The following is a 27,230-nucleotide window of genomic DNA, read 5'->3' on the forward strand; positions in this document are numbered from 1 at the left end:
TGGTCTAAACCACTGAGCCTCTTAGGATTGCTGATCAGAAGGTCGGCAGTTTGAATCCCCGCGATGGGTTGAGCTCCCGTTGCTCTGTCCCACCTCTTGCCAACCAAGCAGTTCGAAAGCACACTGGTGCAAGCAGATAAATAGGTACCACTGCGAAGGGAAGGTAAACGGCGTTTCCATACACTCTGGCACTTGTCAGTCCTCCATGTGCCAGAAGTGGTTTAGTCATGCTGGCCACATGACCCGGAAAACTGTCGGACTGCTAGATCACATCAACTTCTTAATGGGAGACTTGACTGAACTGAAACTCCGTCTGACAGGATGCTTATGTAGATAAGCCTGATTCACACAGGAAATTCATTTTCTCCCCTCATACACGTTTATGGGAATGGGGTCAGCTCTGAAACAGTATGTACAAACCAGGGCACATAGCTATGTAGCTAGAGCGCTAGTCCATAAAAGGAAGCCCTTAGGCATAGGCAAACTCCGGCCCTCCAGATGTTTGGGACTACAATTCTCATCATCCCTAGCTAACAAGACCAGTGGTCAGGGATGATGGGAATTGTAGCCCCAAACATCTGGAGAGCTAGAGTTTGCCTATGCCTGCCTTAGGTCTTATACCTGAAAGACTAAAGTGTTGCTAACTTTTCAACATGAACCTTGCCCATCCATTATGCATTTAGGATTTGCCACATTGTACATTTAGTAACACCATGCATATTGTGTGTCTAGTAACACGGTGCGATATTTAGGGCTAATTAGCAAATAATGTTAACAGCTTTGGTTCATCTAATTAACACTTGTACAACGAGCAGATTTAATGTCCACATATGTTTTGTTTCCTGCTGATAAGTACTGCTAGAGCCGATCCCCATTGCTCAACGAGTGTGTAATGTCTTGTGCATCTGAATTCAATTGTCTGGAAAGAAAGGGGTAAATGAGGTGTAAAAATAAATCTCCAAGGAAGAATTTGACATTCTTCTAGGTATTTGAATTATGACTACTGTCTTTTTACACAGTTGTCTGTTTTATAATCTATTCCTTATTATTCCCCAGATATACTCACTTAGCTTGGTCTAAGGCTGTACTGGGTAATAAATTTTAAAAAGATTTTTTAAGTCTGGTACTGAAAAAAGAGTTGCAGTTAAGCAAATTTAATCCTATTGAAATTGGTGAGTGGCATTTAAGTGCAGGCTGTCGAGGGGAAAAGGCTGGTTGGTTTAGGATTGTGTCTAATTGTAGCCTTGATGACCTGACACATCTTTTACTAGCCTTTTATATGCCGAGACATCTTTTGTTAGTTTAATGGTAAATATTTGGAGATGACATTTGCTCTAATTTTGTCCCCTTTGCTTTGTTTATTCAAAGTTATCCTCACCTAATGACCTAATCAAGTAAATTAAGAAGTTAACATTGTTGCTAATTCATGCTTGATCTGTAGAACTGCACAAATGCTAGTATATATTTGCCAGGCCATCTGGCAGCCCTTAGCATGCCAAATTTCTGTGCTGCCAAGCGTGTCTCAATAAGTAGTTCAGGATAAGTCTGCACTCAACTGGATGCACTGTAAAAACTACAGCCAGGCATTTTAATTTATTTTTTAATGTGGGAGTGAAGTGCAACTTTCAAACAGCAGGAGAAACTAGCCATTTATATGTATGTAAATAAATACATACATTCATAAATAAATAGCAATCATATAGTGCTACCTTTCATCAAAGCCCTGTCTAAAAAAGTCTCTAGGATTTTATCTAAAAGAATGCCAGGTCAACACACATTTCACTAAGTCCCACAGTAGAAATTTTCAAAGGCATCTTAAATGATGGAATAATAGATATATCTGACAGCAAGCTGCCATATCATCATTGTAATATACTGCTGCCCCAAAGCACTGGTATGTGCCATTATATGCTCTTATGTATTGAATACAGCTTACTGTTTATAAGGCGTTCCTCAAATGTCCAATGTATTCTCTGTAAAATAGGCTAGAATAATTTATTCAGTATTATCGAGGGGAAGCTGTGATAGCTAAGGCACTAAGATCAATAAACATACTCATTCCTAAAGGTAAGCTATGAATCCAAGAATTCCCTATTTGTAGTTCATAATAACCACTAGTGCCAGATTTGGCTTTGTGGTAAAAATGGGTAAAGAAGCTCTGCTGAAGCAAAAAATGACTATGTGCACATAACAACAGAAGATTCAGCACCCACCTTGTCTAGTCATTTTCTCCTGGGAAATTGTTCCTTCCTGGGTCTACATGGCAAAGCAGCAGCAGCAGCAGCTGGATGCAAAACTGAAATGGATATGGTAGGATGAAAGTTCTGTCTCTACTGTCATGACCACTACTTTCTGCATTTCTAGAAATTTAAGAAATACGACTGCAAGATTAAGGCTGCAATCCTTAACATATTTCTTCCCAGCTAGGATGTTGGTGACTAAAAAAGGCTGCTGTTTATTAACAAAAAGGAAACACAAAGCTATAAAAGTTAATCTGCTAATGGAATGTAACAAAATTCATACAACATATATAAAGGTTTATTAGGCAATATAAGTGCCAAGTACTCGTAGATACATACATTAAAACACATTTGAAGCATACTATATTACATTATAAATCTTCACAAGCTGAGCACTTTCAACAATGGAATAAAGCTCTGCTCATCCCTAGAGTAGCTCACTGAATAGTAAATTAAATGCATTAAATAGCCTGTTAAAACATTATTTCTACATTAAGAGTTGATTAGCCAAGCAAAACACAATAGAAATAGCTGAAATTACACCTGCAGAAAACAAAAACAGCATTTGCTTCCATAAATGACACTCAAGCAAAGATAAGCCTTCAAGAAGGAACAGTGCTTTCCCTTAAGACAGATAATACTTTGGCCCCTAGATGCAAACAGCTGTATTAACTGAATTCCAGAAGCAGATGCTTACTTAGCTCCTTGAAGGATATGTAGCTCTCATAAGACAAAACATATCTGCAATGGGTTAGATACTGAATTAGGGTAAGAATCATGGAACATGGCGCTCTCAGCTCCCTCTGCCCTCTGGAGATTCCTGCACCCTCCTGAATTCTGCTTCAGAGGGTTGAAGGAACATCTGGAACAGATGTGGTGGTACTGATGAATAACATAGGGAAAAGCATAATTGGTGAAAATTCCCCTGCTTCCATTAGTGAAAAGTCCACTAGATTCAAGTTCTTTTCATAAATAGAAGGGAACTTTTGCATTCAGTCAAACAGCTTTCCCCTTAAAAATCATGAATCTTCCCTGTAGTCATCCAGAAATGAACTATCATAGTCTTCACACAGAAGTTCTTCCACATAAGCATTTCTTCTTCTGATTCTCCCACCATGATAGCTGAGCCTTCTGGAAACCCTGAAAAGGAAAGAGGATCTTGTCTGTTCAAAATAGTAAAAGGCGCAGTAAAATGAACTGGAAGCCAACAAATTCTTCCCAAAGACTAGGATATTTTTTGCTGTTTCAACGGAAATAAATAATAATAAAAACAACACATTTCCCTCAATCTCCATCTCCTTGCATAATACATTGGTGAATATTCATGGCGTTTCAGATAAATCTGTACAAAATATAATCCATTGTATATCACATAAAAAGAGTGCAATAAGTAAAGAGACTTCATATTAAAGTTACTAATTTTAAACCCAACAAAGTGCTGCAAGCTCAAAAGGATGCTATAGGTGCAGCAATTTCAGGATCTCTCTCAGTAATGGCATTATTTTCACTGTGGCAGACAGCATCTATTGTCTCTAGAAAAGCATTAACCATTTGGAGATGACTCCTGACTAATGCAATAAAACACCAATATAAAGTAACTCTTCAGTCATCCCTGAGTCATATACAAAAAAGTTATGCTCATAACAGACTTCCTGCATTCTTTTAAATACCTTTCCGGTTTCCAAACCAACCCCCAATATTTGGCACACTACTGCCAAGACCATATTTCTCAAAAAGGAATCAGCACTGCAAAGGGGAGGGAAGAATGTATTAAGCCAACTTGACAATATGCTATCTATTATAATACCAATAAATGCTACATGGAACCACACTACCTTCAGGACAGGGCTACCAAATTTCATCTGGTCCTAGCAAACTTGAAAGGAGCAAATTTAACACATTCATGTCAAACATCCAAAAGTTATTAACAACCAATAAGTGGTCAGTTAGATGCCAGTCACATAAAGCACCAATGTGCAAAGTAGATTTTAAGACAAGTTATGGTGCAAGTCCTTCAACTCATCTTAGGTGTAGCTTATAGTAAACCATTATTGCTTCTCCTCATCATATACTTTCACAGAGAAATACAGCAAAGGGATACTGAAAAGGAATTCAGGTGATACTTAACGGTGATGCATAGTTCTGTGATTTTCTTAGGGAATCACTATTTTGCACAAACGTGGGCATCTTTTCATCCACACTTGTAATTCTGGATTCTGTGATGAGATTAGATACAGTAAGTAAAGCAATAAATTTGCATGGAAATTATAAAAAAGCCATTTCTATACCACTTTATATTTTTAAGAAAAATCTCAAAGCGGATTATAGAATATTAAAACATCAATAACATCAAGAAAGTCAAATATAGAGTAGAGTCAAACCAACATAATTAACAGAAAACTAAACTATTATCTTAAAGATTTCAAAATAAAACATTACAAAGAATGTTTTTAATACGTATTTAACGCAAACAAAGTTAACAAAAATACTTTAAATCTTAGCAGGGTGAATAAATAAAAGGGAATTACAATGTTTTTGTAACTTGCTGGGAGAAAGTTTACCTGTTTGACAAAACGGGAAACAATGGTTAATTGGAGACTTCCTGATTTAACTGCAGCATGAATGAAGAGAGGAGCAAAGGGATGTCTGTACAAGCAAAATGATTCTGTGTATCTCAGCTTCCCCAGTTTTAATTTAAGAAGTTCAGAACCAATACCCAAATTAAAAACAGACAAACCCAGATAATAATAACTGCAGCAGATGTGAGCATCACTCAGACATTAAAAATTACTGCTTCTTCCTTTAGAATGAGCGGAGAAGGAACTTGCAATTTCTGGGATGTGCCTGCAAATGTTTAAGAGTCCATGTAGCACTTTAAGTGTTCTATCACAGTTCTCATGCTTTTGCTTGTGTAAGATGTGACATAAATAGAACATTTTGATTTTACAGTGCAATCCTAATTATGTCTAATAAGCGAGTCCGATTCCATTCAATGGGACTTACAGGGAACTGAGGTTAGGATTGCACCCTTAGGACTTATCCACACTTACCTTTCCTCTGTTTTTTCTAAGCACAGTCCATGCTTTAAAGCACTGAGTCCCCCCCCCTTTTGCTCCAGAGCTTTCTTTGTGAAAATCCACTCTTTAAAGCTCAATTGGAGTAAACAGCAATCCTTGGAAACCCAAACAGATGTTTGCTCTGTTTGAGTGCTAAAGAGTGGGTTTCCATGGGAGAGGGACCCACATCCAGACATGGCGTTTTAAGTGCAGAACTATACCTGGAAATAGCAGGGCAAAAGGTAAGTGTGAATAAGCTCTTAGTGTCCATCCTTCTTTTCACACAATGCTCTAGCCACTAGTTTTAAAAAACAACCCTGTCACAAGTAGGACATCTTTGGGACTAACACACTGAACTGAACTAAAGGGCTACAAACAAGCCAACCAGACCAAAATACACGCAGTGGAATACTGACTGGAATATAAGAGCTTTGTTGTTTGTTTGTTTTTTGCATAGCTCAAGAAAAACCTCTTTTTCAAATCTGGAAATCCCCCGTTTGCTTGGCTAACAGCATAACAATTCAGTAAGTCAATGCTTATGTTTAACATGTATGCATATCTAGATTTAGGTTCAATTTTCTACTGTTGTATTTAAAATAAGCAGGCCATGTGAATGGAATATTATTTCTAAGACTGAAAAAGGTTTCAACAATTTCCATGAACATGTTAAGTTTTCCAGCTTTACCCAGTCAGTACCAGGAGCAACTTTCTTTAAAAACCTCCAACCCCCCCCCCATCCCTAAGTATTTAACTGCACTCTGTCCATATCTATTTCCCCCCTGGAGCAACCCCCATCCCTAAGTATTTAACTGCACTCTGTCCATATCTATTTCCCCCCTGGAGAATTGCCCATCAGTGGACCTGGGAAAGAGAATGGGTACTTTCTAAACAATGGTTATCTTCTGCTGTGGAACACCTCCAGGCGATTCTTATTCTATTGTTCTTTCATATACAGCTGATGCCCCACCCCAAAGTTTTTCAAATTAAAGATGGCCAAGTAACTAAAGACTGGATAGCTCTTGGAATCACAAGAAATGATGGGCTAGAGAAAGAATGGGCCTCCTGTCAAAGATCTAAAGAGAGCTGCTTCAATTTCCTCTGGACAACGCTTATTCGATACCACAGATTACTACTTTCTCATATTTAAAACCTACCTTTTCTACAAGTACTTGGAACAGCCATAAAGGTGTGATTTGAAGAAATACAAAACCCAGAATCCTGAAAATAAAATGTTGAAATATTAAAAATGAATCAGTTTTACAATATGGATAATCATCCAGGGATTATGTTAATCAATGTCAATTAGCTTCTTTTCTGTCTCAGTTTGCTTGCTTTATATTTGTGGTAACTGGGGGCATATTTTTCAGAAGATTGGGAAAACCCGAATACAGTGGTACCTCAGGTTACATACACTTCAGGTTACAGACTCCGCTAACCCAGAAATAGTGCTTCAGGTTAAGAACTTTGCTTCAGGATGAGAACAGTAATCGTGCTCCGGCGGTGTGGCGGCAGCAGGAGGCCCCATTAGCTAAAGTGGTGCTTCAGGTTAAGAACAGTTTCAGGTTAAGTACGGACCTCTGGAACGAATTACCGGTAAGTACTTAACCCGAGGTACCACTGTATTACTTTTCCCCTCCCCTGCTTCATAGACATTCTGTTCAGTTACCAAGATGCAAAGTGATGGTGTTCTATAGTACCATAATTCACTCAAGAGTGGGATCTGGGACACGTATAATAAGACTTCTAGCCCAGTCCTATGCAAGCTTACTTGAAACAAGTCCTGGAAATTTACATTTTATCTATTTCAGGAATCTTGTCACTGAGGGAATACTTAAGTGTCTTTCAGTTTGGAGTACTTTTTCATATATTTCAAAGTCAATAGTTTACTTACCATGTTTGAGGTCCAATTGTTGGCATTAGGAGTATGAAGTGTAAAAGTCATGTCAGTTTTCTGAAGACTGTTTTTCCAGTAAGGCAGCTTCTGAGTTATTCGATAAGGTGAGTTCTCAGATATATTTTTTAATCTTTTCAACGGTGAAGTCTGAGAGTCTTCGATGCAGAAGTTTGCTGCTCTTTTAATTCTGGCAACTGCAGGTAAAGTTCTTACAGGAGAATTAACTAGGGCATTCACTGTGTCAGACATCGGGATTCCTTCATATTTTTTTAAGTTTGCAGCACGCATGAATGTAGGAATTTTTGGAAGCCCTTCAGAACACAATTTCTGATATATACTCTCAATCATATTTTTACGCTTCTGATTAAAATTTGAAGAAAGACTTTTAAAACCAAACTTGCACAGTTCTGGAGACTTCCTAGGACTTGTGCATATAGTTGAGCACTTAAATGGTTTTCGCATCTTTGAACAACAAAGCTCCTTATACATTTTTTGGAAGGCATCGTCACATTTCTGGTGAGTTTTGATGGGACTGCGATTAACAGGAAGTGATGAAAATGAATGACTTCGCTGTAGTGAAACAGCTTTGTTGAATGTTTTAATTTCATGATTCCCAGGTAATCTATTTGAAGTTTTCACCGGAGAAGACTTGTTATTTTGCAAGACACAGCTTATGCCTCTATTCAAAGCCAAGCTTAAACATGATGTAGCGTTGAATGTCCTAGTGCTCATCTCAGTTTTATAATCTCCTGCTAGATTAAATGTTGTTCCTGTATCTACAGTGCAAATTGAAGAGTACTCTTCAAATGTTTGAGCCTTTCTTCCAAAGTTTGACAATGAAGGGATATAAGATGCAGTTCTGACCAGTAATGTTTCTTCTGTAGACAGATCCCTAGGAAAAATGGTGGTCTCCACGCCATTTAGTCCGACATTCTCTGTGTATGAATGATCTTCTACGATGCCAGAAGCATCCATTTCCACACTATCTGTATTACAGTCCATGGAAGATACTACTTTAGTTGCCTTGTTCATTGAGAATTGCATTTCATGATTGCCATCATATGAAGGACTAATTTGCCCATTATTTGCCATGGACAATGGATATCCCTTAGAATCATCTTCTCTAATTGTCAAGCTAGACTTCTGTTTTAATTGTCTGGACTTCCTTACTCTCTCTGTACTGGTATTAAGCTTTGTTTTCTTAGGGTGCCAATAGCCATATCTGTACCGTTTGATCAATGAATTAGAAGAAGCTTCGCGGGATGCTTTATGCAACAATCTGCTAAGTGCCTTCACCATTCCTGGATACAAGTCTACTATTGTTACGTTATTCCAAGAACAATGTTCATCCGCAGACTCGTACATTTCTAAAAAGCTACTGCAGACAGTTTCATTTCCACCCCCAAGAGACTGATTTTCAGGCAGAATTGTCATAATGTCTGAGCCTGCAGCAGTAGAGTTGGACAGATGCAGAGGTGTTGATGCAGGATGCCCATTTATAGATTCTGTTTGCTTCCTCAGGACCACATCATGGTGACCTACTAGACCAAATAAAGAGAAGTATAAGTACTAATACTTAATCTTTTTTTTTAACATTAATACTATTGCTAATGATGTTCCAAACAAGCTATAATGTAAGAAAAGAAATTTAAAATAAGAAGGCACTAACCACATTTTTAAATTACCTAGGATTTTCTCAGTTCCTATTGTGAAACCAGATATTTTCTATGTGTTTTAAGAAACAATCATTGTCATGATTACTTTTAAATTAAATTTTGTAGCAGCAATTTATAGTTTCACTTGATAATGAGGCAATGCACACTGATATGCTATTTAATGAAGATACTGGCACTCTCTACCTAGTGAAATCAAGTCTACATAGCTTCAGGCACCAACTTAAGACTATTTCAGAAAGCCATCTTATGAAAATTTTACACACACACACACACACACACATATATATATATGTGAGATGACCCATTTTTATATTTGTTTCTTTAATATATTTTTGATTTATGTCATTTTTGTTTTAACACACAGATATATTTTTATATGATTTTGCAAGTATGCAAGTAAATAAATATATGAAACAAATTATTGGTAATCCCTTTAAAAGACCCCCAACTCTGATCCAAAGGACGTCATACAGTCTATTAAGTTGAGAGCTCCTACATAAACTCACATTCCCACTCCTATCAATATCACAGGGACATCTCTACACACATAACGGTTAAATGAGACAGAATTTTCTCCAGCAATGTAGAAGCTTCAGTGAAGATTCTATATATATAGATATGCACAGTACTTTGATTAGGCTGAATTGCTGCATTCATCATTCTTCAAATCCATCTAATAACTAACAAAAATCAAACTACAGTAAAGCATTTTTAAGCTAAAAAAATCAGAGATTTAGAATCCTCATTTCGCTTATCCTCAAAGAATAAATTTGGTTGAAAAACTGTCATTTGTCCAAAGCTATCCAAATTTCAAAGCTAAATGGGAATCTGAAGCTGCATATCATACATCTAAACGCAGCTTAAGCCACTGCACCATGTTGCCTCAAATTAATGTCAATCTATATAATTTAACTACATATAGCTAGGAGGAACATGAAACAAATTGCTTTGTAAGACAGAACGAGAATATACGACATCCTTTGACATAAAGCAGCATTCAATTTACTACAGCTGATAGAGAGTACTAGACACCTGTTACCTGTTAATCTGTTCATAATGATACTTTAGGGTGTTGTAAAGTACAGGTTTATTACCATACACCTGTAAGCACATTCATTTAAAATTATCTAGAGTGCTATTCTTATAAAAATTGTTTGCAGCTGACTTAAACAATACAGCATGCTACAGTAGAATCTAGGGGATGCGGGCGGCGCTGTGGTCTAAACCACAGCCTAGGGCTTGCCGATCAGGAGGTCGGCGGTTCGAATCCCCGCGACGGGGTGAGCTCCCGTTGCTTGGTCCCAGCTCCTGCCAACCTAGCAGTTCGAAAGCACACAAAGTGCAAGTAGATGAATAGGTACCGCTCCGGTGGGAAGGTAAATGGCATTTCTGTGCGCTGTTCTGGTTCGCCAGAAGTGGCTTAGTCATGCTGGCCACATGACCCGGAAGCTGTCTGCAGACAAACACTGGCTCCCTCGGCCTATAGAGCGAGATGAGCGTGCAACCCCAGAGTCGTCCACGACTGGACCTAATGGTCAAGGGTACCTTTACCTTTACTGTAGAATCTAGCTACAGTGGTACCTCCGTTTACGAACTTAATTCGTTCCGGAGCTCTGTTCTTAACCCGAAGCTGTTCTTAACCTGAGGAGTGCTTATGCTAATGGGGCCTCCCGCTGCCGCTCACACCCCGGGGCAAAGTTCACTACCTGGAACACTTACTTCCAGGTTAGCGGAGCTCGTAACACAATTCGTTCATAAGGAGGACGGTACATAACCCGAGGTTCCACTGTACTGAAAATGAGCGACCAAAGGAAAACAAGTTCTGACAGTGGGCTCATATCAGCCACCAGAGTGTTATACGGGGTCGGGGGAGACACACCAGATACTTCCATGCTTGTGAACAAATGCCAAGACTCTGGACAGGATGGAGTTACTGTAGGGACAGGAGGGACCACAGATCAGTGGTAGAATATATGCTTTGCACAAAGAAGAAAATACTTCTTCATGCAGTGCATAGACCAACTATGGAGCTCACTCCCCTAGGAGGCAACCAAGGTCACCAACTTGGATGGCTTTAAAAGAGGATGGAGAAGAGGACTATCAACAGAAGGAGCAATGCTTCTGGATTCCAGATGCAGGAAACCACAAGAGGGGAGAGTGCTCTTGCGCTCATGTTCAGGGATGTTGGACTGGATGGGCCATTGGCCTGATCCAGCAGGCTCTTCTTATGTTCAGAGGTGGGAAATACTCGTGCCAGAAGCCATGAATAACTACTGCCAATAAGCATAGACAGTGCTGTGCTAGTTGGACCAGTGCTCTGACAGGTAGGTAAAGTGCTCTGACAGGCCATGGCACAGCATTAAAAGCCCTCCATGGCTTCCAGCAAAACGCTGGACCACTCAGGTCCTGAGCAGTTGCTCTTGCAGCACTGAAGGTCCAGCTGAAAAAAAGAATGGTGGTGGCAGCGGGGGGAAGGAGGAGATGTTGCAGTGCTTACAAGGCCTTTTCATAGCAGATGCAAAGGAGCAGGCTGGAGCTAGCTAAACAGATATGCTGTTACAGCCATTGTTGTCAAAGGAGCCATAGCAGGTAAGTACATGCTGGTCCAGTTGGTCTTTGTATACTCCACACAAAAAAACCCCTCAAGAGCTAGAATCATACGTAGCTCATTTCCAATTCAGATAACAAAGTTTCTAAAAACACCAATTAATTAGGTCTTATAAGCAATGCTTAGCATCACAGTACCGAGCCAATCAGAGCTAGCATTTGTGCTCACTAGATTGGAAAGTTTGTTGTGCCAGTCTTCTTATGCAAGTAAACCATTTACTTCTCCTTTAAACACTATTTTTCAGTAAAACATTTAGGATTTGTCATGATGCTCACCACTCGAGGATTCACCTCCTAGATTTTGCAAAGGAGACCATTGGTAAACACTCTTTGCTCTGGGTCTTGTAACCTAAGCCAAAATCCCAAAGGTAGATAGTCAGTAAACAGAAAAGATTTGCAGAAAGACACAAGCCTTAAATGACTAAGCAATTAAACACTACTTGAGATATATATCCTATGTACTATAGTTTGATGTTTTCCAAATTGAGTATGAGTGCCAAATAATACATTCAAACTTAAAATATTATGTAACAGTTGCATTTTTATACCCCATTTATTATGTCCCAGCCCAATGAGACCGAAGCACACACAGGAAGAACAAAATCCCATCGCAATAACTATTAACCTGGTTTCATACTTTATGGCTATTAGGGTGTCAGTACAGGAGAATTACACTTAAGTCTTCCCCATCCATTTGAACAGAAACACTTGGAATGTGTACAGATAATGTACCTCCAAGAGAAAAAAATAATAAATGGGGAAGTCAGGAAAATTGAACTGCACATAGAAATCTGGACTTGCATTACTAGCTATAAGTTTAAAGATTTCAATAAAATCAGCTGAACAGTTACCGTAAGTGATTTTGGACCAAAGTAGACACTATTCTCCAACAGAACATCCATTTTGACTTGGTATTTATTCTTTGCGGGTGTTCCAGAAAAGTATACGAGAGAGGTATCTTCCTTTTGTTAAAAAAAGAGTGAACAGAAGTTGAAACAAGATGTTGTATGGGCCTTCCACCCAAGAGTGTTGTTGTTTTTTATGTTGAACCAACAAGGGTAGTACACACAAACAATGTAGTCTATTCTCATTCTTAAGTTGTTGAGGGTTTTGCCTTTAAGGCTGTTTCTAAATCCATATGTGACAAAGCCTTTTTGAGCTGTTTGAACAGGTTACACATTCCATTTGTCTCATCCTACCAGGTTTCAGTAATGCCTATTAGGCCATATTTGCTTGTCTGTATTAACATCTCAAGCAAATTATTATTATTATCCCTCCTTGATTTCCATAGGTACCACTTGCTGTACATGGCAATGACCAATATTTTCTCTTCTCTCTTAAACTAGAAGAAACCTACAATAATGACTGCAGTCCCTGCAATAAGGAAGAGAAAGGCTTTTCATATACTGTTTACTCGAACAGCTTTTGAAAAGTAAGTAAGAGCAAACCAGAACTCATGGCTATAGTTTCATAAACACAGACAGAGCCTATGGAATATTCAGAAAACTTTTGGCAGAACTCAGGGGAGTTCCGAGTTCAGAGCCACTCCTCATATTCCTTGTTACCTGCCAATCTTCTTCCTAATCATATCTCTCCTAAGAAAAATATCCTAAATTTTCAAATGTTCAAATACCAAAATTCTCATTTACCTTGATATGCATATTTTCCAAATGTCTTTGAATGGATGCCGATTCAACATCACTTTTGTGACCTACAATTCAAAGTTAAAAAACGAAACATATCTCAAATATAAGATTGCTTCCAATTTCTTTGATAAATTTTTACAAAATTTAACCTGGACACAAAACCTCAAGGCAATGAACTATGCAATATTCTATTTCCAAAGACTGACAATTTTCTCTGGGTTTATTATTCCCCTCATTGCTAGCACACCTCTCTTTGGGTGTTACTTGGATGAAGCAGGTAAGTGTGGTGAAAGTAGTTGTAGCCTCTTGCAATTTATAATCCTGACTGCCCAGGAATTTAAATCACACAGGGAGTCTCACGCACAATGCAGAGTCCCCACTTTAGAAGTTATGCCTCTGTAGGCACTATGGAGTCGCACAACTCTGGGAAAAGGGGCAAACTGCACAACGTCAAAACCCCCTTCCCTGCTCTAGCCCACTTCACATGGGCAACACCTGAAGGAAGAGATTGTGAAGCTTACCGTATTTTTCGCCCCATAGGACACACTTTTCCCCCTCAAAAAATGAAGGGGAAATGTGTGTGCGTCCTATGGGGCGAATGCAGGCTTTCGCTGAAGCCTGGAGAGCGAGAGGCATCGGTGCGCACCGACTCCTCTCGCTCTCCAGGCTTCAGGAAGCTATCCGCAAGCCTTGCAAGCCCGGCGGGAGTTCCCATGGGCTCACAAGGCTTGCGGGCAGCAGCCTGCAGCCCCGGCGAGTGTCCGCAAGCCTTGCGAGCCCGGCGGGAGGTCCCACCGGGTGCGCGAGGCTTGAGGCGGCAGCCTGCCGCCCGAAGCACAGGGAGCTCTCTGGAGGGTGCCCGGTGCTTCGGGCAGGTGTGCGCAAGGCTTGGGGTGGCAGCCGCGGCTGGGGGGGGGGGGATAATTTTTTTTATTCATTTCCCCCCCCCAAAAAAACGAGGTGCGCCCTATGGGCCGGTGCGCCCTATAGGATGAAAAATACGGTATATATTGTCCCAAAGCCATTTCATTACTCTCACCTCTTGATAGGTAACTGTTTAATAGGAATGAGAAATGTTGGAATTAAAAGTGTTGTTTTTTCTTTTCCATCCTAAAGGTAGGGCAGAGACCAAAAACAGAAGGCGGCTCATGAATATGCCATGCAGAAAAGCTGCTGGGTCAAAGTTAGGGGTGTAGTCTTGTTTTTCCTTTGTAATTATCGTTACCCAAAGTAGAGCAAAATTAATGATACTAATAAGAGTGTAGAAGGGGCTACAGTGTGGCAACAATACAGGATTCAGCAAATGATAAGACAAGTAGTTGATATTGCTCCTTAAGTTACTGACTTTGATAAGTCCAAGCAGTACCCCAATTTGGTTACTGCTATATTAGCTATCTCACTTACAGAAGAAAACTTTTGATGAAGGGTTCAACTGTTTGAACAAGAAATGAGTCATACTCAAAATAAAATGAGAAATCATTTTTCAATTAAGGTGCATGTCACAACCTTAATGTACAAATTTATGTACAAAAACTATAGATTCCCCCCTCCCCCAGAAATTGGAAAGAAATAAAGCAGAACAATCATTGCTCAGTGGCATATAATAATTTTAAAATGCATGTGATCATCTCTCTCAATTATCATCCACATCCAAGACAGCTTAGATTAGTCCTATAAATAAATTGCATGCTCTTCCACCAAGCCTGCCTTACCTGTATCAAGTAGGCTCTTTCCACATGAGTCCATGGACTGTTCTTCATTAGGTGACTTAATAATTGCAAAAAAACAAAACAAAAAACAACAGCCCTGTATTAGCTAAATTTGGGCTAGAAAATCAACTTTAATATTAGAGTCAACGTATAGGGATGTAATGGATCTTCATTCTACCAAACTTACATATTTACTGTACTTGATTTAAACATTCGATCAAATGCTAGCATCACTCCACATAAGCCTGCGATGGCTATGGCTGTCAACAATCTAACTGCAATACATATGTTGGGCAAGCATTTTAAATAAGACTTAGGCAAGCATTTTAAAATATATACTACACATTTACCTGCCCCCATCACCTTCTCAATGCACAGGCAATTTAATATTACCTTCAATTATTTGTACACTTTTCTTGCTACTAACAAAAAAATAAAGTTATGGCATGGGAAGATTAATCTCCTTATGATGGAGAAGAGGGCTATTGATGGCTACTAGCCATGTTAGCTATGTTTTGCCTTCACAGTTGGAAGGAGTGATGCTTCTGAATACCAGTTGCTGGAAACCACAGGAAGGGGAGAGTGCTCTGGTGTTTGAATCCTGCAGGTTTCCCACAGGCATATCTGGTTGGCCACTGTGAGAACAGGATGCTGGGTCATTGGCTGGATCCAGCAGATAAAGGATTCATGCAGAACGGTAAGTTTTAGGCAAATTCTAAATGCAGAAGCACACAGCTTTAGCTGAAGCTGTTTTCATGAATTTTACAGGGTGTGATGCTATTCAAGACTGCAGGGGAAGTGCCAATAAGTTGGCACAAGCTATATAATATTGTTTGGGGGCATTTCTCTAAGCAAGGAGAGTTTTCTTGCAAATTTCCTAATAGGGTTAGAAAAGCACCCTACATCTCTGAGAGTTTGGGTATTGTTAAGTACACTTCTGACACCACAGAAACAATATTTTATAGGGTTGCAGTTCTACCCTGTCCTACATTGGAAATCTCAATGGGATGTAAAGTACACCCTTAAACCTGTTAATGTTATTCTCACCACCCCATGCTGGATGAAGGTTCATATCTACATGAAGCTGCTGAGAACCGTCATTAGGAGCTTTGGTACTATCAGTACACTGATGACACGGAGCTCTATTTCTGCATAATAACTGAATCAGGAGAGGCTGTGTGAGCCCTAGACCAGTGTCTGGATGCAATGGTGGGATGGATGAGGGAAAATAAACTGAGCTTGAATCCTCGTAATCCACTGTGAGTGAATGGTTCCCATGGTCCACCCTGGACAGAGTTGGGGGTGTGTGTGTGTGTGTGCTGGATCCAGCTTTGTCACTTGATGCCCAGGTAGCCCCAGTGACTGTTTCAGGACTGGGAGAGCTTGACCACAGTAGTTTAGGTACTGGTGACTTCAACATTGGATTACTTCAGTGTAAGTCTTCTCTTTTGCTACATTTAATTTTGAGTGCTGCAGTATGGTTGCCAACAGAAGTGAAAAACCTTGTGAGCATATAACAGTTCTGGTCAGAGATCTGCATGGGTTGCCTATTTGACACTAGGTCAAGTCGAAGTCGTTACTATTAGTATATAAAACCTTTAATAGGTTGGCATGTTTACTTGCAAGATCACCTTGGCCCAATACAGTGGTACGTCAGTTTTTGGACATCTCCGTTGATGAACGTTTCAGAACCCGAACGCCAAAAACCCAGAAGTAAATGCTTCCATTTCCGAATGCGCCTCGGAAGTCAAATGACTTCCACTGTGTGTTTTCAATTTTCTCAATTACATTTGCGGGCAGCCATTTGCTCCTCAGTTTTTGAACGTTTTGGAACTCGAACAGTCTTCCGGAACAGATTACGTTCGAGAACCGAGCTATCACTGTATATATTTCATAAAAATTATAAACTGTTTGATTGTAAAACACTTCCAAGTGGTTTATAAAAAATACTCGCTAGACTGGTTCGAGCTATGGAACTGGCACTGTTGTACGTACCACAATCAGTATTTTTGTGAGGCAGCGCCTACACTTTGAAAGTCCCTGCCTATCAACATCAGCCAGCCATTTTCTCTGTACTCTTCCTTCAGTGACTGTACCATTTCCTCAATATGCCCATGAACAGGATCCCGCAACAGACCCCATTCAAATACAACTCCAGAAAAAAGTAGATGGATAACTATTCTGGTTGACTGCCGTCATGAGTCCTACATACCTGATACTCCTCGTAGTTCTCATTTTCAGAGTCAGAGGCCAGCTGCGTCTCAATTTCTTAATTGAAAAGAATTCATTGAAATTATAAAACTGAAGATAACAGCTCTCTCTTCAGTGACAGGTTATAATCAGTCCACATAGTCAAAGGTAGCCACTTGGCTTTTCCATCTGAGAACCCCTACCCCACTTTACAAATTCTATGGAGAAACCTGGCTGTACAGCCACCTCTATTTGTAGTGACTGTTCTGAATGGGAAAATGATTCATGTGATCCTGGAAATGCTTGTTTGTAGCACAAGACTCAGTTTTGCTACACAAGTGCAATTCAACTTTTTGAAATCTAGATCTTACACCTACATATATGCAACAAAAAGTCGAAATGCATGAATCACGCCAAACTGGGAAGTGATCCCAAAACATCACAAAAGGGGGAAGACTTGGGTGGGAAGGGGCGGAACAGGGTACTTGCAGGTTTTGACAGTCGCTTGTAATTCAAACATATTTGGGTGGGCCATAAAACACATTAAAAAAGCAATTCCATAACAACTGAAGAATTAAGCTCAAGTGACCATTTTATGAATACCTTGCTAGAATGAACAATTAGATTCTGCGTTATAAGGCTCATAAAGTCTTTCCAAGTGAAAAGCAGGCTTTTTAAAAAACCTATACAAATACATTCATATGACGAAACAGTACACTGATAAAGCTAAACATATATCCAATAAAAATAGCCAATTTTATATGGTATTTTTCTTTTGCAATAGCTTATTTACATTAAGATTACAGCAAGATTATGAATCTGTGGATTTAGTACAAAAAAGAACAAAATCATGTATCTTAAGCCAAATTAATCTTCTTTCATAAAAACTGTTGACTATTATATTTGCAAGCAGTTATTTTTTAAGAGCGAACTCTAGAAAGGAATACTGTCTCAGATTTATAATTGATCTTTTTCTTTCATCATTAAGAACCGTTAAAGTTAAATCTTTACACAATTTAAACATACAAGTATTTCAGAAAGTTCTAAGATTCCCCTTACCTGTGTTTTCCTGAAATGGTACAATATTCTGTAATATGAAAAGCAGGAAAATTTCAGTGCATAAAAATTATTTCTTGTACAAAAAAGGCACAGTGCTTTCATTTTCAAAAGAATGTATTTTTTTTCTTTAAAAGATCCTCCCATTCAGAAATAAGCATATTGTAAAATTGCTTATGTCTGTAACCCTTTGCCTATTGGTCTGGAAACATGAAGGATACTGATAAAGATTTTCATTTGGTTAATTACTGACAGACTCAGGGCAAGCAGGCAGCATGATCTGCCAAGAATTCTAATACGTGAAATATTTTGATATGCAATTTCTACACACACTGCCAAACTCAAGTCACAGGGCAAAATGATTAGGTACAAAGATAACAGTTTTCATATTTCTTAGTTACAGTGGTTCCCAAGCTACTTTCCCCATGGATCACTTGAAATTTGCTGAAAGATATAATTCTGCTTGCTATAGCACCTGTATAATTTGCTGCATAATTTTTTATATATATTTTGCTTTATTTCTTCTATTGGATGTTAATTGTATTACAATATGAATTCCATAGAATTCAAATTGTAAGTGTCCTTTACACACACACTGAAAACTACTTGAATGAAGCTCATGAACCACTGGTGGTCCGTGGACTAGTTTGGAAACCCCTGTCTTAGTGCATTGAATTTGATACATCTGAACTGTATTAAGTGAATTATTTTTCAGTAAATATGGAGGGGTAATTAAGACAAAATGTGAGAATTTTGTTCTGAAGACTGGTATCACCAATTTAAACCACCCCACCAGCATTTCAGATTGCAGGTAAGAACACAAAAGCTGTGTTTTCATCAGTCAAATGTCTCCATTGATTAGAGCAATGTACAACAATGAAAACAAATTTCATTGAGCAATTTGGATGTGCTCATTTTGGTATCAACTTTACCAATGGTCTGAAATTTAAGGAAAAGAGAAAGCTAAATGAGAGACAGCAATATTCTCCAACTTAAGTTCATAAACCCTGAAGAGAATCTATGGCTTTTTTCCGATTCAAGTTGCCACAGAAACATTGTTTAAAAATATTACTGTTATAGCTATGCATCCAGTCTCCCAGAGAGATTTCTAGATTTTTAATTTGTCACAATAACTTGGAAAAGATCAAAATATGGTCATTACAAGTTATGCATTTACAGTACCTCAGAGCAATCTATAATTTCGGTGCTTGTCTGTTGCTCTTCTCCCCAAACTCTTGGCCCTAGAAATGATACAAAAATTTCTACAATAAATGCCACATGCATAAGAATTTGTTAGAACAGACATTTGTGATAAACAGAGGAGTAATGTTAATCTTTTGCAATAAGCATAGTAAATAAGTCATGTGGCACTCTGAAGACTAATTCATTCTGGCATAAGCTGTCATAGACTACAGTCCACTTCATCAAATGCATGAAGAGATATACAGTGGTACCTCGGGTTAAGAACTTAATTTGTTCTGGAGGTTCGTTCTTAACCTGAAACTGCTTTCAACCTGAGGTACCACTTTAGCTAATGGGGCGTCACGCTGCCGCACAATTTGTGTTCTCATCCTGAAGCAAAGTTCTTAACCAGAGGTACTATTTCTGGGTTAGCGGAGTCTGTAACCTGAAGCGTCTGTAATCTGAGGTACCACTGTACTGGGTTGTATGTCCATATATACATGATTGGGTAGGAGATTGTAAAAAGTAAGCTCAGAATTAAATTTCACAGAAATACAGTGATACCTAAGAGTGGCAATCCACAAAACAGTTTCTGATGACAGATCGCTCCTGCTTTGCCACCGATTCTTTCCAGCACAAAGCAACAAACCACGATTCTTAGCTTAGTATTATAACTGAACCAAATCATAATTTATTTTGCTCCATACAAACTACAGTTTGAAGCCACGGTTTCTTAATGGCTTCAGGTAATCATTTTGTTTGCAGTGAAATAAACCAGAACCCCCAATTTTGAAACAATGCTAGGCAAAGATTGTGGCTATCTCACTTGTGCTAGGGGAAAAGCAAAATGACAGCAATTTGTTTATTCATGGTAAACAGTTAACCATGACTTATGGCATGCAAGCCCTATCACTGTTATGTATAGTCACACTGTTACAACAAACCTCAAGGTTTCCAATCAGTCTTTGATTCAATAAAGTTTGATACATTTCCATCAGACTTTGTAAAATGCACTACAGACACAGCATCCACACAGGTTTCAAAAAGTCTCTATACTATGTTTTTATAAAGGCAAACTAGAATATAGTAATCAATAAAAGCGATCTTACCTTCAGGTGTATCATAAGTCAATGATCTGATAGAAATGACCATATCATCATCAAAGGGGAAGTTGTACTGGATTAAAAGAAACACACACCATTTTTACCTAAGACTACAGTGCTAGAGATTATAATAAAAGCTTTTTTGGGGGTAAAATTCATACATTATTAAACCTCCATTCAAACTTCTAACTAGTCTACTTCCAAGTTAACTCACTCCTATCTAGTTGGAAGTACACAGGGCCCAACTACATGTTACATGACACATCCGTGATGGAACATCATCATCATTATTATTTGAATTTATATACCGCCCTATACCCGGGGGTCTCAGGGCAATTCACAGAATAAAATCAAGATATAAAACCATAACATACACGATAAAAATAAAAACACCCCCCCCAATCCAACATTTTGATTTTTACATTAAGGCAGTGTGTCTAAATTTGGCTGAAACAGACAGACAGGGCTGGATTTAAGTTTGATGAGATTTAGGTGGTTGCTGTTTTTTGTGTTGAATATATGCTATATGGTAATTTATGGACCTAGTAGGTATCTAAATCCATTTGCACATAACAAATAGGAGCCCACACAACACAAAAAACTATTGCTGTATGTAGGTTTTATTTTGTTTTTTATCTTATATTTTGGAAATGTACATCCAGGTTTCCCTCCCCCCTTTACATTTTTTTGGAGGCCCCCAAAAGAGTGGGGCCCTAAGCTATAGCTTGTCTGAGACAGACAAAAGTTAGCCCTTAAGAGTGCAAGAATTATGGTGCTGGAGGAGACTCTTGAGAGTCCCATGGACTGCAAGAAGATCAAACGTTATCGATTCTTAAGGAAATCAGCCCTGAGTGCTCACTGGAAGGACAGATCGTGAAGCTGAGGCTCCAATACTTTGGCCACCTCATGAGAAGAGAAGACTCCCTGGAAAAGACCCTGATGCTGGGAAAGATGGAGGGCACAAGGAGAAGGTGACGACAGAGGATGAGATGGTTGGACAGTGTTCTCGAAGCTACCAACATGAGTCTGACCAAACTGCGGGAAGCCGTGGAAGAAAGGAGTGCCTGGCGTGCTCTGGTCCACGGGGTCACGAAGAGTCAGACACGACTAAACAATAACAACCAGAGTGCAAGGAACCCTGCTGGAAGGGAGGGAGAGGGACCGAAATTTGACATTTCAATTGCATTTATTAATTATCCCTCCGCCCCATGACGTCACACAGCAGGTATTTCGAACGTTTCCCCACGTAGATTCCGTGGAAAAGGGGGGAGGAACCGGCCCAGGAGCCCAGAGCAGATCCCGCCCGGGGCCTCTGCCTTCCGGAAAAGGCATACGACCCTCGCCCCTGGAGCCGCGTCGAGCTCACCTTTTCCACAACGCTGCTCATGGCGGAGGCGAAGCGGAGGGTGCTTCTCCTGAGGCGGCGCTCCATGGCTGTGCTGCCGCCGGTTCCCGACCCTCCTCTTCGCCGGCGGTCCGCGGCCTCGCTCTCCCTCCCTCCCCCCTTCGCTCTCCCCATCTCGGCCGTCGCCTTGGCCCGTTCTGTGCTGCCCAAGGCAGAGGATTGGTCGCTTGCAGCTTGGGCAACTCCTTCAACCCGATTCAAATCCGCCGCTGCGCTAGTCCCGCGAGAGTACGCTTCAGCTTGCCGTGGCTGAATTGGTAGTTGTTCGCCAATCGGGAGAGGCCCGAGGAGCAGTTCTGTTTTGATTGGCTGGCTGCCGCCGCCCCACCCCTGATCCCGCCTCCCTAGCTCTAGTTGAAACTCTGCCCTCAGCAAGCTCTGCGTTGAGCGCGAAAGTCGAACGAGCAGGAGAGCTTTGGGAATGCCACGGGCCAACGTAGCGACGCAAACTGCGTAAGAGTGCGAATGGGAGAAGCAAAAAGCTTTTGTCGTTAAGGGAGATGTAAGGAGACGCCAAATGGGTGGTGGATTAGTTTTACCCGTTCGAAGTTAGCTGTTTCTACGGACTATATACCTAAAGATCGATGAGTTTTGTGGCACTTTGGAAGCTCACACATTTCTTGTGGCATAAACTCTGCTCGTATCATCATTCAGTGCAAGGCTAAAGCTTTTGAAAAATGCAAACTGCTGATTATATCAGGGAATGACTCTTGCAGATTTTTTTTTATTGAGTCTGTTATTTGGATAAGTCTTTTCATTGTGTTGGATTCGCGTTTAATTATTTTGTTTTTCTGTTTAATAGGGTTTTTTTGTTACCTGATCTGCAGATTCAAAAGTTCAAGTATTTTACGGTTGTTTTAATTAATAAAGAATGGAAAAGAATTGAGCAAGCTTTTGAGTTCATCATGAACGTTGATCAAGCTGGGTGTTAAGTTTAAGCATAAAAGCGGAAACAAAAGGTGGGGGGGATGTTACGTGGTGAGTTTAAATCCTCAGATTATCATATTCCGAGTTAGGAGGTGTCACATCGACTTCCTTAGATTAGATTATGCTTGTTGCAAAATCTTTTCGAATTCCACCAAATGTCATCGGGGATGGAGAAGTATGTTTAACTCTCCATATGGTGCAACATGAAATCAGAGTGGCTGAACCAATTAACAAGTATTTTATTGTTAAATTTAGTGCCTGAACTGGAACTGAAATGAAGAATTCGAAAACACCAAGGAACCTAAACTAGAGCCAAAATCAATTTTTGTATGTTTCTACTGCTTAATTTACTGGAGTATAGTTTTTAGCTGAGAAACAATGTGTTTCCCCTAAATCCTTTGTTTCATGTCAAAAAAGCAGAGCTCTTTTTGCATAATGTGTCAAAGGGACAAACAACTCAGGCACCAGTAATAAGAAAACCGTAGTGTCTATAGAGTTTATCACAGTTGTTAAATTATTTCAAAATACCATTGGTCTCTTTGAAGTGTTACTAGAAAGTCAATATGTAGAACAAGATTAGTATACAATTTTACTATTATTATTTACATATATCAGTTGTCTTTAAACCTAGTCCTCTGGGTGATGTACAGCAAAAAATGAAAACACAAATCAAATAATGCAGTAAATATCAAATCAGATAAAATGCAACATCAGCACAAAATATGTAGGTACATAAAAAGGGCCAAAATAATCCCACAGGGTTAAAATAGCATGTGCAAATGCTGTCAGAGCAGAGAATAAAATCATACAATAATCGATAACAACCGAAGATAATATTTTTTATCTCCATGGCTTGTTAATCCTTCCCATTTGCTTTGTTCTTTTTTCAGCCTTATATTTTCAAGCCCACATTTCCACGCTGGCCACAAAGGAGGTCAAGCATGAAAAATGCAGGCTGGTAAAAATGAAATACAAAAGCAGGCCTTAAAAGGAGAGATGGAACAATCCCTTAGTCCTCAGACACTTGCCACATTTCTATACTGGCCATAGAGGAAGGTGTTTCCCATCATCTACAGCTACCATAGAAACCAAAGATGGAGTGATTCATCCCTCCTTCACCAGCCCACTCACTATCCCAATTGCCTATGGCAGTTGAGAAAGCTATTAAATACAAGACTGCTTTCTTCTCAAGTTATAACTTTTTGGTTATTACCCAAAATTACCCAGAAAAAGAAGTTGCCTCTTCCAGAGACTTTGCAGAACACCATCAACTCTTAAATCGTTTGAAATAGTTTTATGTAAAATGTGAGTCTTCGACTGATGTAATTAATTGCCATTTGAAATTTTTGTCTTTTTCTGTGGTTTTCTTTAGCAATGGATGCCATTAAATGTGAAGAGCATGGGATTGGATCTGTGCAGATTGTTAAGAGATGTGTGGTTATGGAAACAAGAGGAGAAAAAGAGTGCCCATTCATTGGTGATGTTGGCTGATCTGCAGGAACCCATCCTACATTAAGGCTGCAATCCTATGCACCTTTACATGAGAGTAAGTCCAATGGAACTTTATGAAACCTGAGCAAGACATGCATAGGATTGCTTGGTTAATCTATGTACTTTTTCATTCAGTGTTGATCTTCCTCTCCCTTTCCCCTTCTGCACTTGTAATTTACAATTAAGATAACTTAACTGGCACCCTCAATTATTAAAACATCATATAGAGTATAATAAGCTCATTTCTCACTCAGTTATGCTTATAACCACAATGAAACATAAGGATGTACGAAACAAAAATGCCACCCTTTTCACCTGTTTCAGTTGCTCCAAATATAAAATAGTGACATAAAAATATAAAAAATATAAAAACAAAGTATATACTTTGAGAGCAATGCTATGAATCGACAGATTTGCTCAATGAAGTCTTATAATAAGTGTTTCCCAGCCCTTTCACAATTAAATCCTATACCTATCTTGGAAGTAAGCCCTATTGAGTAAATTTACTCCCAGATAAGAATGTATAGAACTGGGGTGTTAGCCCACTATTAATCTACATATGGAGCTTGCAATCTGGAAAAGGTCTACTTGGTAAAAAATGAAGTCTCAGAGGTTGGACTGAGGATTTTCATGATCTGGGTTATGCCTGTGCATTGAAAACTGAGAATCTCTTCAGCTATGGTGTTACCTTTACTGAAAATAATACTCCTTCAGAGGGGGAGAAATTTCCCTCCTTTAGCTTACTAGGCTATAAAAGCAAATATAGAAATGGCTTGCCTGATACACAGTGGACTAGAATTGTTGTCTCTTCAGGGGAGCGTCTTCATTTATTCTGTTATATTTTCAGCAACACTTTTTTATTATTAGTATTATTATTAAGCTAGGTTTTTTAGGATGTTTAATTCTGACTGATGGGGTTATCAGTTTTTCCAATGTCGTCTCTGCCTCCTGTGATCTTATTCTGATTATTTATATATCAATATACCTGAAGGAGCGTCTCTACCCCATCATTCAGCCCGGACACTGAGGTCCAGCGCCGAGGGCCTTCTGGTGGTTCCCCCACTGCGAGAAGCGAAGTTACAGGGAACCAGGCAGAGGACCTTCTTGGTAGTGGCGCCCGCCCTGTGGAACGCCCTCCCAGCATATGTCAAGGAAATGAACAATTATCTTACTTTTAAAAGACATCTGAAGACAGCCCTGTTTAGAGGAAGTTTTTAATGTCTGATGTTTTATCCTGTTTTTTAATATTCTGTTGGGAGCTGGCCAGAGTGGCTGGGGAAACTCAGCCAGATGAGCGGGGTATAAATAATAATTTATTATTATCACTATTATTATTTATAAGACTGGTATTATTTCAACATTTTGTACAGGCAGCAACCATTTTGCATCAGAGTTCCATTCCTAGCCGCCGTTCTGTCTCTGCCTCCATTCCGCCCGCATTCCGCCCTGTTGGCAGTCATGCATCAGTTGGACGCAAACAAAATGGTTGCCGGTTGTAGGCCAATTTGAAAGGCCGCAAACCCCAAAAGTAGTGTAAACATGATTCAAATAAAAAAACAAATCTCTCTTCACCAGGTAACCCCGTCTCTCCCCCCCTTCTAGTTTTCAGTGGATTTTTAAGAGCCAAGAAATAACAGAATTTCATTTTATTCAAATCAGTTGGCTCGCTCACAAAACTGGTGCTCTGCACATCATCATTTGAATCAAAACTAACATTTTCAACCCTAAAAGGACTCTGGAAAGCTCAAAACTTTTCTCAGAAGGGATGTAACCTAGTAGACTGCTGCTGCACTGTCTCCATTCACTTCAGGGGAATACAGTTTCCGTTTATTTAATCTTTCCTTTCTACATTGAGTTTGTCCTTCAGTTATTAAAAAGTACTGAGACAGACCGTAATATATTACTGTACCTATGTTGAAGAAGTTGAAGTTCCCATTCATTATTGCAGGTTTTTTAGAGGGTGGGTGGAAATCATAAAATAATCTAAATGCCAAAGCTATAATGTCAACTCTGCTTATAATACCAAGTGATACATTGCATAGTTTGGCTGTCTGCTATATCGATCAAACTACTGGTAAAATAATTACAGATGATGTGGTGCATTTCATGCGCACCTATCCATAGAGGCTAAGCAAAACTGAAAGCATTTTCATTGCTCAGGTTTGATCACCTTTGGGGGGAAATTGCTTGCCCAGCCTTGTTCACCATTCACTTGCAACAGAATTCAAGCACTTACGAGGATTCAAAGAAAAGTTTCAATAAGGGATACCTGAGGAAATAGATGCTGGGCCTCTGCAATATTTTGATTAAGAGGTACGCCCTTAGGGCTGGTCTTGCCCAAATTTGAAGTGATGCCTCTATTGTTTCCTGTTTCCTGCCGCTCCATATTTTTCATTATCCTGACAATACTTCACATTATTATTATGCCATTATTTAGTATGTTTCCTCCCCTCAAAGCTCAGTATAGCTTCATGTCTGTGCTTATTTTCCTACACGTCAAAAAACCTGCAGATGAAGGTGAGGCTGACCAGCTTTAGGCATTGCTTTCTCTTTGAAGCATGGCCAGCGGAACATGTTCCTTCAGCATGTTAAATAAAACTAGGCCTCCACTATGGGAGTACATCAAGACAAATCCAGTATACTTTCTTTACACCTCATTACTATTTCCCTAAGTATTTTCTGGGATGAGCATTAACTTGAAACAAGCCTGGCTTAACATGATTGTTATAACCCTGTAAAATCTGAAATCAAACACATTGGGACTTTTGGATACATAAAGAAATATTCAAATTAATTTGAATAAACGGAGAGGTTTTGCTATCATCCCTGCTTTCAGCACTGCAAAGCCCTCAGCTTATGCCTGAACTTCAGGCTGCAGTGGTTCCTGCTGGGCTGTGGGTGACGTGCACTGGCATGAGTTCTATGCACGTTCCACAACTAAAGAATGACATCGAGCTCCCTACGTGGGGTGGTAAATAAAATCTCTGTTGTAGCACTAGAAAGCTAGAATGAAGAAACAAGCTAAGTCACATCAAGCAATTGGGTTGG

The 27,230-nt window shown here is 39.5% G+C and overlaps 1 protein-coding gene and 1 long non-coding RNA gene across 5 annotated transcripts; one reads left to right on the forward strand and one right to left on the reverse strand.

Moving 5' to 3' along the window:
- Positions 1–2,516: 2,516 nt before the first annotated feature.
- Positions 2,517–22,035, reverse strand: HJURP (Holliday junction recognition protein). Of its 4 annotated transcripts, XM_053386294.1 has the most exons (14): positions 21,726–22,035; positions 20,366–20,432; positions 19,257–19,315; positions 18,078–18,105; positions 17,041–17,096; positions 14,832–14,886; positions 13,123–13,184; positions 12,325–12,435; positions 11,750–11,822; positions 7,188–8,731; positions 6,451–6,514; positions 4,802–4,851; positions 4,369–4,456; positions 3,290–3,380 (listed from the first exon to the last, which is right to left on the reverse strand). In XM_053386294.1, the coding sequence occupies exons 1-13, from the start codon at positions 21,876–21,878 to the stop codon at positions 4,394–4,396; spliced, it is 2,385 nt and encodes a 794-aa protein (XP_053242269.1). In that variant the 5' UTR covers positions 21,879–22,035; the 3' UTR covers positions 3,290–3,380; positions 4,369–4,393. The 4 variants fall into 4 exon arrangements, with proteins under 4 accessions (XP_053242268.1, XP_053242267.1, XP_053242270.1 ...); XM_053386293.1 differs by lacking the exon at positions 4,802–4,851 and having other exon boundaries at positions 2,517–3,380; positions 7,188–8,728; XM_053386292.1 differs by lacking the exon at positions 4,802–4,851 and having other exon boundaries at positions 2,517–3,380.
- LOC128412844 (uncharacterized) lies at positions 21,944–26,430 on the forward strand. The gene is made up of 3 exons (XR_008330167.1): positions 21,944–22,217; positions 24,064–24,237; positions 26,343–26,430. It is a non-coding gene; the product is annotated as an uncharacterized LOC128412844 (long non-coding RNA).
- The last annotated feature ends 800 nt before the right edge of the window (positions 26,431–27,230 follow it).

The sequence above is a fragment of the Podarcis raffonei genome, chromosome 4 (genome assembly GCF_027172205.1).
Source record: "Podarcis raffonei isolate rPodRaf1 chromosome 4, rPodRaf1.pri, whole genome shotgun sequence".
NCBI classification, from domain to species: domain Eukaryota; kingdom Metazoa; phylum Chordata; class Lepidosauria; order Squamata; family Lacertidae; genus Podarcis; species Podarcis raffonei.

Coding starts and splice junctions, on each gene's coding strand:
- HJURP (XM_053386292.1), bottom strand. CDS start 21,878: ATGGGGAGAGCGAAGGGGGGAGGGAGGGAGAGCGAGGCCGCGGACCGC. Junction 14,887..17,040: donor AGAACTACGAGGAGTATCAG/GTATGTAGGACT, acceptor GCAATTATTAAG/TCACCTAATGAAGAACAGTC. Junction 3,381..4,368: donor TCACAGAACTATGCATCACC/GTTAAGTATCAC, acceptor TTTCCTTTTCAG/GGTTTCCAGAAGGCTCAGCT.